The sequence below is a fragment of the Stegodyphus dumicola genome, chromosome 12, assembly GCF_044657685.1.
Source record: "Stegodyphus dumicola isolate Sdum_Otavi_A_Nest chromosome 12, ASM4465768v1".
In the NCBI taxonomy this organism is placed as follows: domain Eukaryota; kingdom Metazoa; phylum Arthropoda; class Arachnida; order Araneae; family Eresidae; genus Stegodyphus; species Stegodyphus dumicola.
In genome coordinates this window covers 5757382-5776648 of record NC_140779.1, presented here as the reverse complement: position 1 = coordinate 5776648, position 19267 = coordinate 5757382, and the positions used below count along the sequence as shown (strand labels likewise).

General features: G+C 32.0%; 1 protein-coding gene across 1 annotated transcript in view; it reads right to left on the bottom strand.

Annotated features, from left to right (window-relative positions):
- LOC118197442 (uncharacterized) overlaps positions 1-19267 on the bottom strand; it is a 576327-nt gene that overhangs the window by 257735 nt on the left and 299325 nt on the right. The window contains exons 80-83 of the mRNA XM_085827453.1: positions 15770-15843; positions 12223-12329; positions 11976-12131; positions 3401-3531 (exon numbers count right to left, since the gene is read on the bottom strand). Coding sequence (XP_085683579.1) covers positions 3401-3531; positions 11976-12131; positions 12223-12329; positions 15770-15843 — 468 coding nt within the window. The remainder of the gene's footprint in view (positions 1-3400; positions 3532-11975; positions 12132-12222; positions 12330-15769; positions 15844-19267) is intronic.

Below are 19267 nucleotides of genomic sequence, written 5' to 3'. Positions count from 1 at the left end.
CATAGCCAAATTAAAATGAGGAATTAAAGGATTACTGCTAAATTAAAGTCAGAAGTTTTCTTTCACATTTCATGTCTTATTTATTCCCCCAAGCAAAGAGAAAAAGGCTTGGCGACAGAAAAGCCTTTATTGCGGATAAATTTGCAAATAACAAACTTTAGATTCATATAATAGTAATTTTAAGATAGGATGGGGATGTAGACAAATTAAAAGGACTATTGCTAAATCAAAGTTAGTACTTTTCTTTCATATTATATATATATATATACAGTGGTGGCCAAAATTCTGGACACTTTTGGAAATTTTTATGTTTTTGAACTTTGTATGCTTATAGAAAATGTTACATTTCACAAAATGCAAACTTGTATATATCATTTTAAAAAGAATTTATTACTGAATTCAATACAAAACACAAAATTCAATTATTTGCAATACAAAAAAAGTTATATGTACTTTAGTATAAATAAAAAACACAGTTATGAAGTGGTTTGTAATGTCTAGTTTTCCTGGCCAATCACTGTTCTTGTTCTGAGAACCAATCAAATGTTAGTAACTGCCAGTAGAAGCTGACATCATGTTTACACATGAAACAATTCATTATTTTGCTTTGTTCTGTAGAAGGAGGACCTGTTTCGTATACACTGCAATTACAAGTAAGAATTTTTGTAAATATTTTTAATATATAGTCAAGAAGCAATGACATCAAATAAAAGAGTAGATTGGACACTTAGAGAGAGATGTAATATTATTATGTTATGAGAAAGTGGTCTTTCCTATGCTGAAATTGCAAGAAAGGTGGGTGGTTCAGTGACTACATATGGAGTCCGAAAGTTTTGTTTACGATATCAGGAGACAAATTCAATAAAAAACAAAGAAGGAAAATGCCGAAAAAGGTGCACCACATCTACTGATGACAGAAGAATAAAAAGACTATGTCTCCAAGATAGAAAACTGTCATCAGCGGCCATCAGAAGTGATCTGAATGATGCTGGTGTTTCTGTCAGTTCAAGAACAATCAGGAGAAGATTAACAGATGTTGGACTGAGAGGTAGAATTCCACGAAAAAAGCCTTATCTTAATTTTCAGCAACAACAACAACAACAAAAAAAAAAAAAAAAAAAGACTACAGCGGGCAAAGGAACACATTAATTGGACAGATGATCAGTGGTCACAAGTTATATGGAGTGATGAAACTAAGATATCATTATTCGGTAGTGATGGGCGAAAATATGTAAAACGTAGAATAGGAGAAGAGCTACATCCTGACTGCAATCAAGCAACTGTGAAGAACCCAGTTAGTGTTATGATTCGGTCATGCATGTCAGCAGATGGTATTGGTTGCCTTCATGTCATCGATGGGACACTAAATGCCAGAAAATACATTGACACTATTCTAGAACAAAAATGTCTACCTTCCATCAGAGATCTCTTTTCCATCAATGCTTCATTTTTTTTTCAGCAGGATTCTGCTCCTTGCCACGTGGCCAAAATATCGAAAGAGTGGTTTCGTACAAAGAGAATTAAATTGTTGTCATGGCCAGGAAATGGTCCTGACCTCAATCCTATCGAAAATTTGTGGTACCGTTTGAAAACTCTTGTCCGAATGAGGCGCCCATCAAATAAAAGGGAACTAATTGAGGCTATAATTGTTTCCTGGCATCATGTAATAATGAAGGAAGAGCTTAAAACTCTTGTCAGCTCAATGAAACATCGATGTGAAGCTTTAATCAGAAATAAAGGGTACCCTACTAAGTACTGATAACTCACTGCAATCATCACTATCTAATGTATATCGATAACTATTATCGTTTAACATTTTTTGTATTGCAAACAATTGAATTTTGTGTTTTGTATTGAATTCAGTAATAAATTCTCTTTAAAATGATGTATACAAGTTTGCATTTTGTGAAACGTAACGTTTTCTATAAGCATACAAAGTTCAAAAACATAAAAATTTCCAAAAGTGTCCACAATTTTGGCCACCACTGTATATATATATGTACAGTGAAATTCTAATATGAACTTATACATGATGGAAAAAAGTTTCTTTATTTTACCCATGAACATCTGCCTAAACAAATAATTATAGCAGGAATACAAAAATGCAACATTTGAGTCTTCAAATCACATATTCTAGGTAACTTTTATACGTTTAACAGCAATGAAGATGTCAGTAGATCTAATACAGTTTAAAAATTTTTTAGACTTAAGAAATGAAACTTAACTCTGTATTAATGCTAAAATAGATTTTAAACAAACTTAAACATATTTGAAGATAAAATTCTAATTCTAATTAAGAGAAGAACTTTTAAATCTTTTTAAAAAACTTCATAAAGTGTAATCTTATAGTGTTTAATGCAAAAAGTAAATAAACAAAACTATCTTGATAATTTTTGCATCAGAATTTAAATATTACAAAAAAATTCTGAAACTTTTCAAATATAAAAATTACAGGAATTTTCAGTTAAATGAATTTCTTTTAACCTTTTAACTTTCAAGTTATTTTGATGATTTGAAAGCATAAATTGTCAATTTTTTTTTATTCCATGCCTCAAAGTCAAAAAATCAAAAAAATGCCACGCACTTTGAACTTTAACCTCCATCCTTTGAAACCTTCAATCATTTGCTGCCATCTGTTGAACTGAAGTCAAAATAAACTTCTCATGGTATATATTCGGGTATAACAATACGATGCACTCAAAAAAAAAAAAAAAAAAAAAAAAAAAATTAGCCTGAATAATATTTGGGTGTGACATTTTGGAATACCAGTGCTGTGCCCGAGACTATTTCGGGAATGACAGTTAAAAGGTTAATGCAATTTGAAAAGAGGACTGTCGCAATTCCAGATAGCTATTATATGTCATAAAAAATTGCATTCATTTCAATGAATAGGTAAATAGAACATATTTTATGTACACTAGCAGGGTGAAATGTGTTATATGTTCAGCTCTCAAAAATAAATAAAAGGAACCTTTTAAGAAATCATGCTGTTGAAAAGCTTATTTTTTGTTATTAATGGTTTAATTCACGGTTTTATGATATTTCATATACTGGAAAAAGATTTAGCAGTAGGAAGCTAAGTGCTAATAATTTATGATTTAAGCCATGAATGGTTACCATACACTTCTGGTTATAGTACAGCATATTGATGGTTGTAAAAATTTCATTTGCTTTTTAAGTTTTGTCTGATTAAAAAACAAAATTTAGTATCGAAAATGAACAAGCAATCTTGAAAAAAGACTATAAAATAAATAAAAACTCAGATCTAAATTACGCAACTATCAATATCAAACTAAGAAATGTAATTTTGAAAACTTTTAATTTATAAAGCTTCACAGAGGATTTTATCATTATTTACAATAATTAGGTAACAATTACTAGGAAAATTTTATAAACTTACGAATTGATGTTAACAAAGCTCCCCGAAGCAGAATGATTTTTATCACATAGCCTGCAACTGAAACATCGTCCGCCGTAGGATTGCCAGAAGTAACTGGAATTGCTTGAAGAACATTAGAATCCTTTCTGGTACTGCATAAAATTAAATGAAGAATATATTTTGTAGTATATTATTACTTATATTTATAATGAGAATGGAACTTTCATAAAAAGAAATACTACTCCCCCCTTGCAGTTTTTCTTTATGTGACACTATGTGGTTTAAACAGATGAATAAATGAAAGATTCTTTTTTGCTTGTTTTAACTTGTTTTTAACCATTAAATGCTTATTTTTAAATATTCAATACAATTTGAGTAAAACTATTAAATTAAAGTTGTTTCTTAGTTTAAATTACTGCATTTATATTGTATTCTCACATATCATTTAGCTACAATTCAAAGAATTGATTTAATGTAATCCACAGATTTGGTTGCTTTCGGCCATGAGCATTACTGTTTTTATACTTAATGTGCAACATAAAACACATCATTTAATTCAAGTATAGTTATTATATTATAATTTCTGCAAAAATTTCATTGAATGCAAGTTTCTTTAAAAATATATATATGCAATGTTGAAAATGCCTAAATTAGCTGGGCAAAATATTTATTTTTAAACTGGCCCAGGCTCAGATGTAACTAATAATTTAGCATAAAATAATAAATAAAACAAAAGTTTGTGCAAAATGTCACCTGGAATAAGTAGAGTCTGACTGGTTTTATAAAATTGTTCAAGAATTCCACAATTACAAGAAAAGGTATACTTGAAGTATGTGAGATGAAGGTATTTACAATTTTATTAATTAACTATAAAATTTACTACAATGGATTTAGAAAAAGGAAAAGTTTTAAAACCATAGAGTGGAGAAATACGAATGAGGCCAAAATGCAAACTGAATGTTTAGTTAATTATTAAAATCATAATATATATCATAGCACACCTTTCAGTATCCAAAACTTGATGCTATCTATCTTATTTAAACTGTATAAAATGTAATATGGCAATATATTGAAAAAATTTTATCTGACTCTGACATCTTATTATAAAAACTGTATTTCATGCAACAACATTTCAAAGTAATATTGATGGTTTAACATGATGTAAACAATAATGAGATTGCTAAAAATATATAAACTTATTGGTTGACAGCAAAGCATGCAAGGACTAGCTGTCTTAGGAAGAAAGCCTTCATTAAAAGCTTTCTAAAGAAGCTGGCTTTTATTCACTTTAAATGTGTAGAAAACCAAGAATATCTCATGCAGGCAGTTTGTCTATTGGAAATCAAAAGTGGGATAAACTACTAGTGCTCAACATTTTCAAGCACTTAGCTACTGACCGATCTTAAAATTTATGAAACAGAAAGATGTTAGTTTAGCATTTTATTTTCCTTCCTTCCTTTCCATATAACATATTATTTCAGTCAATCAATGCATGAATGGTATTCATATAAGAAGGCAGATGATTTTATGAGCTTAAAAAAAAAAAAACATTATTGTCATTGGAATGATCATCTAAGTAAAATTTAAGTAAGTGCACCAAATCCTAATTGTAACAAAAAATTAAATGATATTTAAAGTTTGTAAGACATACTCTAAATAACATCAACTTACATCACGAAATGTAATGATTTTTTGAAAATTTATTTTCTTCACTAAAAAAAGAATATTAATAATTACATGTGTGATGGTTGATAAACACAGAACAAATTTTTAGTTTAATGCAATGTGTAAATACTCAAACAAATCTACTTTGTTTAAATATTTAATATAAGAATACATGAATTTAAAAAAAATTAACCTCAGAGGTGATCTCAATAGCATGATGCTATGGCAATCATTAAAGGTATTATTTGGCCCAAAAGCTATACATTTAACTACTATTCCAACATAAAATTTATTACATATTATTTAAGAATTAATTGCAAAATAACAAATGACATTATTTGATGACAACATCATTTGAGAAGCTATTATTCAAATAACTTCTCAAATAATAAATTAGATTTACAAGAAATTTTTCATATGTCTAGTGCAGTAAATAAGTAAAATATAATTTCAATGCAATAAATAAATAAAATGTCAATTCTCATTCTCAATTACTGCCAGTTTTTAAACATCCAATTCTTTAAAGAATTACATTCATTTCTAGCTAATATACAGAATAATGTATGTCGGAAGTTTTTTACTCTTTTTCTACACACAATATCTCATATATGTTGCTAAGGAAAACTAATCTGTTTTATCTTTTAACCCTTTGCGGCATGGTGGGTCAATATATGTCCCACCTAATTAATATTTATTTTCTCAGTTAGCAGTTTCCGTTAGATATTTTCTAATATTTTAAAAATAATCTATTTTAGTTATTATTTTTCTCAGTAGATGTTACTACTATACCACGGCTTAAGTTTATAAGCAGAAAATATTCAAAATAGGATCACAAGAGTGATATCCATGTATCTCGCATTTTTCAATATTTTAAAATTTTTGGTATACATTTTATGATATGTATGATTCTTTTTAATATTCAAAGGTATTTTATTTTCAAAAATCTTAATTAGTTTCAATATTTTATAACATTAATTTTGCAGTTGAAATAAGTGGGTTAAAATTTGTCCCACCACACACTTGAATTTTCGCTCAATAGATGGCAGCACTCACGATTATTTTTTCTTTTCTTTTTTCCATCTACTTTTTTCGTGATTGCGCGCGTTTTTACATCCGTTGTATGCTCTGATGTGCTAAAATGTCTAGAAAAAAATTAACAACTCAGGAAGCTTTGGATTTTTTTGCTGAACTGCGATCTGATTGCGACTCATATGCTTCAGATGTAAGTTCTGATTCAGATGAAATTGAAATCCAGGAGAGAATAACTGAGGTTGAATTTATTGCTGAAGAAGAAAGGGAAGTAGTTATAATTTGTTTCGCTTTTTAAAGACACAGACCCATCTATGCATGTGGCTGCCATCTATGTGGCACTCTAAATATGAATCGGAAGTATCTACTCAAAAATTTAAAAGACAAATGTATGTCAAGAGAATATATAGACTTTTCAGTTAGCGATGATTCAATTTATTGTATAAAATGGAAGGATAAAAGATCTGTTTCTATCCTGTCTTGCTTGGAAAAGGCAACTGAAATGAAAGAAATTAATAGAAAAGAACGAGATGGAAAGACAAAAAAAGTACTGTGCCCAAACAGCATTATTTCATACAATAAGAATATGGGATATGTCGACTGATTGATCAACTGAAAATACTGTATGAAATAGATCGCAAAAGCAAGAAATGGTGGCACATGATTTTTTTTTTTTTTTACTTTTTAGATGCGAGTATAGTAAACGCATTTATTCTATTTAAGTTTGTTCGCGAAACCGATCATGATGTAAAAACAATGAAAGATTTTCTTCTCTCAGTTATAGAAGGTCTAATGGCATTTGCAGGCAAGAAAGAGCTGAAAAGAAAACTGAAATCCCCAGTTCAAATAAAAACTAAAAACCCGTTCGTACAACCAGAAAAGAGACTAAAAAATGTAATTCACATGCCAAAGAGAACGAGCAGGAGAAGATGTGCATATTGCAACACATCGAAAGAAGAACGACGAACATTTTGGATGTGTGAAACATGTGAAGTGCTTCCATGCTTACAAAAGAATGAAACAACATGTTTTTTAAAGTTTCATGAAAAATGACTTTTTCTTCAATTTTAATCATATATAAATGTTTTTGAATCAAGTGCCAATTTTAATATTTTATTTAGTATCATATGTACAAGTATCAAATTTTAATCTTAAAATAATATTCAAGAAAATATTTTCTTTTGTTCCTAAAATTTAAAAATATTAAATATATGTATGCAAAAAGTGCATAAGCAAAATTTTACAAGTCATGCATATATGCAATAAGTACAAAATGCATTTTAGTGTGTTTATTATGAATATTTTAGAATGCACGCTTTATTTTGTTTATTCATTCCATATATGATTTTTTTCCTGCTATACACCAACATGCTATAAGATATGCTAGTTGCATGGTGGGACAAACGGTATCCCACCTTGCCCCGTAAAAAATAAAAGCGCAGAATTTTTTTCAAGGCACTTAAAGGCACTTAAGTAAGTCCATCTGACTTATTCTAAGGCATTTTTTTAAAGATTAAAATATATTTTAAATATGCGTGTTGCAAAGGGTTAAAATGCATCTAACCATTATAAACATACCAACAGACCTTTGTTTGTTATAAGTCATTATTATTAGAATTCTGTGTTAAATTCTTGCAACATTAAGCCATTTGACAAATTAAATAAACAAAAATAAAAACAATTGCTTTCATACTACAGTTTACATTAAGCATAACAACTATAGTGACATATTTATGCTCTTCAGGCCTGAACACAACACTATCCTTACTACATCAAAAATTAAAATAAAAATTAAATAAAATTCAATAAATTCCCTAATTATTTATTAATTTATTATTATTATCACAACTGTCATTGCAGAACAGAAAGCTGCATAATTTTTCAAGCATTACGGGAAAAATGTGACTGAATAAATTCACTACTGAAGATTTCAGAACAGAAGGTTGCAAAATTTTTTACACACTGTGAGAAAAAGCTAGTTTTTACTAAGCACTTTATGCATTAATAACAATGTGGACCAGAGATTTTAAACTTAAATAGCATGACGGCCGAATGCACAATCTGAAAACAGTTGACAGGCCAAGATTTTTTTATTTTACTTTTCATTTTTTTAACAAATAAAAATATTTTAAATAAATTTTAAATTTCACTAATTATATATTTATCAAACATATATAAAAAGTAGCAATAATATTACAAAGGAAAAAGCTTCAAGTTTATATTTTTTTTTCCTAGCTGAAATCATAAAGTTTAGTACATGCAAGATACTTTTTTTTGTTCCATTTTGTTATTCAAACATACATATAAAACTAAATATTAAGCTTTCAGACTAACAATTATTTAAAAGAGTTTTAACATGTTTAAGTAATTATTAAATAAGTTAACTCAAACTAACAATTTAATTCAAATAGCAATATTTTTGTGAGGGGGGAGAAAAGAAATAAGATTTTAAAATGGAGTTCTTGACTCCAAAGCAAATAGTACATAATTAACAAAATTATAGATCACTGTATTTGTAATTTATAATAATATTTCACTGTTTTTTTAAGCGTTATTTCCAGTAATTACGCTATTTTCTTCCTTCACATTCCTATGGGGTTCATGTGGATTTGGAGTGAATAATGACGATAGCACTTGATGAAATATCAAAACACACTTTATTGGCTAGTGTTCTCAGGACAGCTCAAAAATCACATTTGCACAGTCGTCGAAGATCTGCTATAAGCATGCTGAAACTTAGTGACACAGTCTTCAGGTTATCAGGCTATAATGGTGCAGACAGCTTCCCTGAAAAGCACCAGACTACAGCTCCCGACTCTGCTTGGTCGTTCTCAGGGCTCCACGTACTCTCGAGACTCTCCACGCTACAACTCGTGATGCACTCGATGATACACTAGAGTACAGCTCCCGACTCCTCAGTTCAGTTGTTCCTGGAGCTCAACACACTTTCTTGATGATGTACTAACCGCGATACACTAAGAGATTCTGTCGACTCGATCAACTGACTCCGCACAGACTGACTAACTGACTCGATAATAACTGACTGACTCTCCACATACCAGCAGGGTTTATATAGCTTTTGACTTGTGTTCGAGAATATTCTGGGCTAAACCGGTAAGAATTCGTTCCAGAAGGTTCTCCTTCCGTCCATGGCATATTGCCTATTTTGTTGCCAAACGGGCAATTTCTCGCCAAATGTGGCAACCCTAAACCTGCTTTGTGGTTTAATGTACACATGTATAGGTACGGTTACCTATACATCTCGTATTTCGTACCTATACATTTCGTATCATGTACCTATACATGATAGTTGATGAATAAATGATAAAGCAACTCTTCAAAAATATGATGTATATATACGAGGGCCATCCAGGAAGTAGATTACGTTTCCGTCTGTGTCCGCTAGGGGTGGGGCTAGCGCGGCCATCTTGGGGTCAGAGCGTTGCGCAGCTCAGTCTGCATCTAGCCGTGCTAGTGAGAGGTTCGTGCTGTGCTCCGTTCAGATACTGTGACGGTTTGAAATGTCTGCATTAATTGAAAATCCCGCGAGCTGCGAGGTGCGCTCAGTAATAAGGTTTCTGACTGCAAAAAACTGTAAACCGATAGAAATCTATCGGCAGCTTCGTGAAGTGTATGGGGACAACATTATCACTGAAGGTGGAGTGCGTCAGTGGGTCATAAGATTTCAAAATGGCCGAACCAATGTTCACGACGAAGATCGAAGTGGGAGACCCAGCATAGTGACCGCCGAACTTCTCGAAAAAGTCGATGCTAAAGTCCGTGAAAATCGAAATTTCACAATAACGGAACTTTCTTTGAGTTTTCCACAAATTTCACGAAGTTTGTTGCACGAAATCATCAGCGAAAAGCTTGGTTACCACAAGTTTTGTGCAAGATGGATTCCAAAAATCTTGACAGAGGACCACAAAAATCAGCGAATGGCTGCAGCGTTGAACTTTTTGGACGCTTACCATAAGGATGGTGACTCTTTACTCGATCGCATCGTTACTGGTGACGAAACATGGGTGAAACATGTGAACTGTGAAACGAAATTGCAATCAATGCAGTGGGGGCACACAAGTTCTCCCCAAAAACCCAAGAAATGCATGCAAACAATGTCGGCAAGGAAGATGATGGCGACTGTTTTTTGGGACAGAAAAGGTGTAATTTTGGTGGACTTCCTGGAAAGAGGCACTACAATAAACTCTCAAAGGTATTGCCAAACTCTCCAAAAACTCAGAAGAGCAATTCAAAACAAGCGCAGAGGAATGTTGAGCTCTAAGATCTTGTTGATTCACGACAACGCCCGGCCCCACACGGCAAATGTCACTCGTAAAGTTCTTGAATCTTTTAAGTGGGAGTTGTTTCCTCATCCGCCGTACAGTCCCGACCTGGCACCGAGCGACTTCCACCTATTCCCAGCAATGAAGAAATGGCTGGCTATGCAGCGTTTTGATGACGACGCACAGCTGCAAGAAGAGGTAACGAAGTGGTTGAAGGCGCAGGCGGCCGAATTTTTCGACGAAGGAATTTCCAAGCTCGTACATCGCTACGATAAATGCCTTAATTTGTATGGTGACTATGTAGAAAAGTAGTATTTGAGTGTGGCTTTCATCTGTATATAATAAAATTTGTTTCCTATACTTTGTTTATTTTTTTATTCCAAAACGTAATCTACTTTCTGGATAGCCCTCGTATTTACACTAGTGATGAATCTGATTTATTTCCTGAATGTTGTTAAATAACAGTTTTCTATTCAAAAGTATGAACTATCATAAGGAAAAAAAGTATAAGTGCTCGACAATTATTCTTAACTCTAATACAGAAGGTACTACTTTTACTCATTAAATTGAAGAGGCCTTAATGATACAATAGGATTTCGTATTTACCATTGCATTAGTTATTGAACAGAAAGACTTTACTAAATTCTTATATGAAATCTGAAAAACTGGGAGAAACAGAAGAATTGTTTTTTTTTTCAAATCTTTAATAATGTTCTGTCGAAGAAATTTCTATAATGCTAATGCACAAAATTTTTCTAAACCTCATCTGAACTGCATTTATCACCAAAACCATTTCTCAGCAACAACTCTTGAGTAAGCCTATTATCAGAAAGGACTAGTAAAGCTGATCATTTTGAATAAAGATACATGTCAAGAGATAAAATCTGATGTGAAGATCACTACTGATTTTATCCACATTGCTTGAAATACTGTATCACATGTAAAAATTGTTCTCAGAAACCATGCTACCATACTCAAAGTGAATTCTGAGCTGGAACCAGAAAATGTGGCACATAATTTTACTTGAGGATAATTTTAATTCAACGCAACAGGTGCAAATCTACAGATTTTGTCATTGCAAACAAGATGAAAATATTGGATGCACTATCAGAAGCAAAGAATTTAAGTTTATCTTTCCAAAAATAATTGAAGCAATAATCATCGACTATGACTTTTTTTTCTCTCATTTGCCTCAGCACCACTTATAGAAGATATTTTTGAGGAGAATTAGAAGGTGAAGGAATATGTAGGCAGTTTGAAAAGTATCCAATAAGAACAAAGGGAGTAATTTTTAACTAGTCAACAAAAATGTAAAATGCTTGCGATAGGAAAAAGGATTAAAAATGCAGATAGCAATAAAGTATATTTTGAGATAAGAATCATGTATTCTATTATAACTTTCAAGTTATAAGTTCAAGAAATTTCAAGAAATTCTATTCAAGTTTTAAGACAGAAGTCAACTGTGTTTTCATTTACATTTATTTTAAACTTAGAATCTTATTATTTATTAATTTATATCACCATAGACAATTGCATTTCAAAATGAACATAGAATAACAGCAAAATTCAAACTATTTTTACTTCATAGTAGCAGTATGTATAGAATAGAAATAACTTACCAAAGAAGTTGGAGCACATTTTCAAATGGTATGCCAATATCTTGGAAGGACTGCTCTAAATTACATCTCCTACAGAGTAAATGTAGATGGTGCAGTTCTAAAAATACAAATCGGATTTGCTGAAGCAAACCAGCATCAGTAATAAATTTTTCAAACCTATGGAAAAAATAATAAATCATTCAATTAAATAACTTATTTACAATCAATGGAAGATGCGAAAAAGTTAACTTGTATGTTAGAAACTAACTTGGAACTTCTATACTGTGCAGTTGGAACGTCCAAATCAAATTTTGTTGTAATGGAATCTAAACAATCATCTAATCCAAAGTTTTGCAGTCCAACCTCAACAGCTACCTAAATATTATTCTACATTATTATTCAGTATAACAGCATATGACACAAATTAAATAACTTAATGAATTACATGAGATATGGAACAACAGTGGCAACTACCTGTTAACAAATGATGCAAACTTTTAGTTACTTTTACTAGAGCACATGACCTGCCAAAATTAAAGGATAATCAGAAAAAATATGCACACTGATTAAAATTTTTAAACAGTGTTCAGTGGTGTAATTATTTATGTTGATTGCAATGCAAAAACAGACTCCTGCACAAGGGTTAGAGAAAAGAGTATGCAAATTAGGCAACTAATAACATTTATTTTAGAAGTCAAACAACAAAAATAAGCATTATATTTGCAAATTTTCCAGGACTACTTTCGATGCTTTAACTACCGAACCATCTTCCTTAGCTGCCAAAGTGCAAAGTGCAGTGAAATTGTTATTATACAGCCTGGTCAAGAGAGGCTAAAAGGAACAACTGCATCTCAGGACTGTTTTCTGTTACTGTTGACTTGAAGAAACTGTGAAGTGACTACAACAGAGTTTTTTTCAAATCTTCAGGCTGCCATAAGAGCACAAATCAGCCATTTCACTACCACATGAAGACTTTACAAGATTGGATTTCTTGCAAGAAAACCAATCGTTTGTATCCTATTATCTTTATTTTCCAAAGGGATCTGTTTAAGATGGTATCATCATCATCATCATGTTCAATGAAGACTAGAGGAATGGGATCATGTACTGTTTACTGAGGAGTCTAGGTATAATCTAAGCAATGATTTTAAGTATATTTTGATTTGGAAAGATTCTGTTTGATTGAAGTTGAAGAATACGATCCCATTTATCCCTCATGTTTGAAACTCAATAAAACTAACTTTCAACAAAGAGATATTAATTACCTAAATCTGCAAATTATCAATTTTAAAGATATAAAATTTATGACAAAAGAAGAGATTTTGATTTCCCTACTATTAAACTTATCCATTGGCACTCTAATAAAACTCCAAAAGAATAATACTTAATTCCATATATCTCAGCTCCTTAGAATAAAAATATTTGTAACAATGTCAAATACTTACAAGAAGAAATCACCAAGTTAATCAAAATTCTCTTAGAGAATAAAAAACCTCTATTCAAAATTTCTATATCTTTAAAGAAAGCTGGTATTAACTACTTTTTAAAAATTTCTCATCTAAAGTGATATGATAATTATTACTTAAACCCTAATCGGAAGTAATAGTTGGATGACTACAATAAGAAATTTAATGTAAATATGTACAAAGATCTCGTTCCTCTTCCCTTTTAATAATTATTTATACTATCTATTATTTTTTAAATTTAATAACTGGCAAATCTTGCATTTATTAAAAACATGGGGATTCTAGTTTCAAGGATGTATTGTATGTGAAGATGATCCCGATTAAGTAAAGACTTTTAAGGTTTTACAGAGGACAGCATCTTTAGAAGTTTCTTTGCCGCCATTTTGGAGTGAGGATCACCCTCCTTGTCAGTAATAATATTCATTACATTCTATAAATAATAATATATACTCTCCCAATCAACAGAGATATGATTTTATATTTCCTATTTAGGAATGAGTATACAACATATAGTAACTCTCATACTTTGTCTCTTGTTTTGTTGACCCTGTTTTAACAGTTTATAGAATAATTTCAGCTACCGCTTGTTAGGGAGTTTTGCTTCTATCATCTCAGTAGAATAAATCAGATATTTCTTCTCAGAATATTTTTGTACTAAAAATTAATATATATGCATATGTATATTCAAGGGGTGATCCAAAAAAAGTTTACAAGGCAAATGTAAAAGTATTTATTAACAATAGAAACAGGATACAAATGGGAATCAAGGGACACATCTGGCCTTCACTTTTCCACATAGTCGGCAAACCTGTTTAGGCATTTGTCAGAACATTCGACCAACTTGTTTATCCCGTCTTGGTAGTAATCAGGGCCCTGCTCATTGAGCCATTTCTCGGCAGCTGTTTTCACTGCATCATCTGAGGTGAACTGTGTTCCGGATAAGTATTGCTTCAACGCCAGAAAAATGAAATAGTCACTTGGAGCCAAATCGGGGCTGTATGGGGGGGGGTGATTCCAGACCTCCCACTTGAAACTTTGCAGCAATTTCTAAGTTGAGCTGTATGGGACCTGGCATTGTCATGCAGAAGAATGATGCCTTTGCTCAGTAATCTAGGCTGTTTGCATCGGATGGCTTTACGCAATTTCGTTAAGGCGGCACAATAACGATCGGCTTTAATGGTATAGCCACGCTCCAAATGCTCGATTAGGATAACACCATATCCCAGAAAACGGTTGCCAGCACTTTACTGGCACAGGGTGTGACCTTAAACTTCTTCCTCGTCGGTGATCCAGCATGTTTCCACTCCATCGTGGCTCTTTTGGATGTGGGGGTGAAGTGATGAAACCATGTTTCATCACTGGTAATGATGCGATCAATGAAGTGTTGGCCGTCTGAATGGTATCGCTGAAGAAATGTGAGGCTGCACATCATTTGAGTGGCCTTATGCTCCGCGGACAATGCACGTGGAACCCAGTGGGCACAAACTTTGGAATATCGAAACTGATCCGTTATGATATGCTGAACGTTACCATAACTTAGGTCCAACTCTGAGGCAATCTCAAGCACGGTTACTCGTCGATCCCTTTGGATGATTTCTTCAACATGTGCCGTGTTGATATCCATCCTTGAAGAACTTGGACGGCTGCTTGCTTCCATATTGCGGTTTTCCACATGCTCCCTGCCCGCTTGATAAGAAGGACACCATTTCGCTACCCGTTGTCTACTCATTGCTTTGTCCCCGTATACCTCAACAATTTGTCTGTGAATTTCGGATGCAGCCACATTCTTGGCCCAGAAGAATCAAATTACGGCTCGCACCTCTATGTGAGACCACTTTTCTAGACGTCGTGCCATTACTGTCGCTCTTAAGTGTCTGCGTACTGATGCTACTTACTCGTAGAACTGCTGTAGGACAGCTAGCACCACCTGTCAACCACCCTGGGTGGAAATATTCGCTCCACAATTATTACGTTTCAAATGCTTCTGCTTGTAAACTTTTTTTTTGGATCAATTTACGTATATATATATATTTAAGAGAGCTCCTTAGAGCTTTTCTTTCACAGCCCTCTCAGAATGATTGCACGAAATAAACATTTTCAACAGAAAAGTGTTGTTTGATCTTGTACATTCGCAATATTTTTTAATTAAATAAGTTATTTAAATGTCAGAAACATTGAATAGTTATAAAGAAAATTCTTCTTTTAAAATTTACAAAATAAAATTTTACTCTGTATTAATTAAATTTTAATACCGTAAATCCTTTATACAAATCAAATATGCACCTTATGACATGATGCTGAAAGTTTTATTAACTAAGTATAAAAATTCATTTTGTTATTGAAAATTACCTCTTTTTCATCAGTATCAGTCCATTTTCCAATTTTTTCAGTTTTTTCAAAATAAACCAAACCATAATTTTTTCCTGTTTAAGAGAAATATAATCACAGTTTTGAAGTAATAGAAAAGTTAAGAGACAGCATTCAAAATGATTTTTTCCTTATTCATATTTTTTAGTGATTTGTTGTTTTGTATCTGAATACCTTAATACATTGTTCTCAAATGGGCGGCCCAACCACCCCAAAGCAGTTTTAAATGATTCAAAAGACATTCCAATTATGTCTTTGCAAATATGGTGCTGTAAAGATTTAAAGATGAAGATTATTTATTCGAAGACCATGTTTTTTATTATTATTATTATTATTATTATTTTTTATTTGAGGCCTGAGTTAATTTTTTTTCATTATCATTAAACTGAACATGAATTGAGCACCGAAAAATATTAGATATAGAAAACAATAGAATAACAATTATTAACTTACTGTTATTTCTTAAAAGTTCCTTTCATCTAATAATGTTACAGCATACAGTTAAAGAAAATAACAGCAAAGAGGGACCTCCCATAAAAAAAGGTCAACTAAAGAAAATAAATGTGCAATTTTTGCTTTGCATGAAAAAGGATTTTCAAACTGTACTGTAAGCAAAACAATAAATTCAATGAACATGCTGAAAGAAGCTTTTTAGAACAAAAATGGATGGTGCAGGAATTCAACAGAATATAGAATTGAAGGAAAAGAAAGATCTGCAATTGCCAGAGATAATAGAAAACTGACATGACAGAGTAGTTTAATATTGTTTCAAACCTGAAAATAGAATCTGAGTAAAAGTTGTCATAAAGTGAACATGTGAACTGTGTAATGACATTTGAACAAAACAATAATACAAACAAATAACATAAATGCTTGATGGAAAAGCAGAAAAAGATTCATTATTTAAGAGGAAAATCAAAATCAATTAGTGATTTAAGCAGAATAGAAAAAACTAGATTTGAAAAAGGGAAGAAAAATTCTGATTAATTTCATTTACTTATTTTACAGATGATATGTACTTACAATCTGGCATATGAAAGGTAACTGTTACAGAGATTAATGCACAATTCTTGCTGTTAATCATATATCACATGATATGAAATGAAGACATTTAAATCCTGTTGGAGTTGGACATTCATAAAAAAAGTATCTCTAAATAAAAAAAATAAAATAAATAAAAACAAAATAGGGAGAGAAAAGAAAAGAAAAATTTACTTCAGTAATCAGAAAGCTATTTTAAATCCAACAAAATTCAAGGTAGTAGTTTCAGGTTCAATCTATGAGTTTACAATTTACTGACTTTTAAATAGATTATCATTTTATCTCTAACAATCTTTGAAATCAGATCAAAGAATCACAAAATTTTCGAATAAAATTCCTTTCTTAGTCAGGTAAAGATTTTGATAAAATTTTGACTGAAAATTTGTACATAACTGAGGTTAAGAAGTACACTCAATAACATGAAGAAAATACTATCTGCATGCTTTTATGCCAAGAATCAAAGCAGCTATTAGAATAAAGCATGAAAATAATTACAAATTTATTTTATTTATTTCTATTTTAATTTTTAAAATATTTTCTAAATTGCATTTAATAATATAAAAGTACCGATTTCTTTAAATCTGATTAAAATACTGAAAAATATAACCATGTTAAATACTTTGTTTTAAAACACAAACTTCCTTTCTTGCATTTTTAATGAAATATATTTAATTGAAATATTTCAGGCATGATATTTTAGTGAAAACAGGAAAATATTTAACCCGGTAGCACTCGCGCGGGGTGACTGAGTCACCCCAGCCTCATAAAACCTTTCATTCTGGAATTTCTATTTATCCGCTATGAATCAGCCCTTCAGTAGCTAACTTTTAAACGGTTTTCTTTCAATAGCACCTGCCAGCAGCAGGTGTTTTTCTTTTGTTGGGGAGGAGCAATCATTTCTTGGAACGCTACATGCAACTGGGGTAACCTGGGAACCCCCGTGACCAGATTTGTTCTGAAATTTCTCACTTTAGCTTCTTGCTTGCATAGATTGTGCATGTGTGCTATACTGTAGTCGTTCGAAAATGGCTCTCAAACGAAAAATGACAGATTATGAAAAAGAAATGGAACACTTGAGAATGTTATTGGATACTGTGGAAACTTCCGATGAAGAAATGGATACTGCTAGTGAAAATGAAGTAGATCAAGAAATTTATAGCAGTCATGACAGCGACAGTGAGTTTGAAGCTGAAAATAAAACGCTTGAATCTAATGAAAAAAGTGACAGTTATATAGGAAAAAATAAAACAGTTTGGAAGAAAAGTAAACCGAATCAGAAGGTAAGAACCAGTTCCTGTAATATTATAACCCACTTACCAGGTCTGAAATCAGTTGCAATAAGTATTATGGAACCAATTGAAAGTTGGGAACTTTTTATGGATTTCAATATTATAAAAAATATTGTGGACTGCACCAATATTTTTATTGATAAAATATCCGAAAATTTTCAACGGAGTCGAGATGCTAGGCATACAGATGAAGTGGAGATGAGAGCACTGTTTGGTCTTTTATATTTATGCGGATTGCATAAATCTTCTCATGCTAATGCAAAAGACTTGTGGGACGCTGATGGCACCGGAATTGAATTATTCCGAAAGACAATGTCTTACAAACGATTCACTTTTCTTCTAAGGTGCTTGAGATTAGACAATGTAAACGATCGCGAAGCTCGAAGACAGTTGGATAAGCTGGCAGCTGTGAGAGATTTCTTCAGCGATTTCAATAAAAAATGTCAAGAAATATATTCAGTTAGTGAATATGTTACAATAGATGAAAAGTTGGAGAAATTTCGTGGCCGATGTGCTTTTCGCCAGTATATGCCGAAAAAGCCGGCAAAATATGGAATTAAATTATTTGCCGTAGTCGATGCCAGGACATATTATACATATAATATGGAAATTTATGCGGGGAAACAATCGGATGGTCCTTTCAAAGTTGATTATTCGCCATCTGAGATCGTAAAACGACTTTGTGCTCCATTATTTGGATCTGGGAGGAATATAACCATGGATAATTGGTATACAAGTTACCCGCTAGCAAAAGAGCTCCTATCAAAGAAACTCACTGTAGTGGGAACTTTGAAGAAAAATAAAGCTGTAATTCCTGCTGAATTTTTAGAAACAAAGAAAAGAGAAGTATATTCTTCCATGTTTGGATTCCAAAAAGACATGACATTAGTATCATATGTTCCAAAGAAATCGAAATGTGTAGTTCTTCTGTCTACAATGCATCATGATGACACGATAGATGAAAACTCTGAACAAAGTAAGCCAGAAATAATCCATTTCTACAATGGAACGAAAGGAGGAGTAGATACTGTTGATGAAATGTCTACGCTTTATTCAACAGCTAGGAAAACAAACAGGTGGCCTATGGTGATTTTTTACTGTGTTTTGAACGTGGCTGGTATAAACGCGCGAGTGTCACTTATGTCTACTA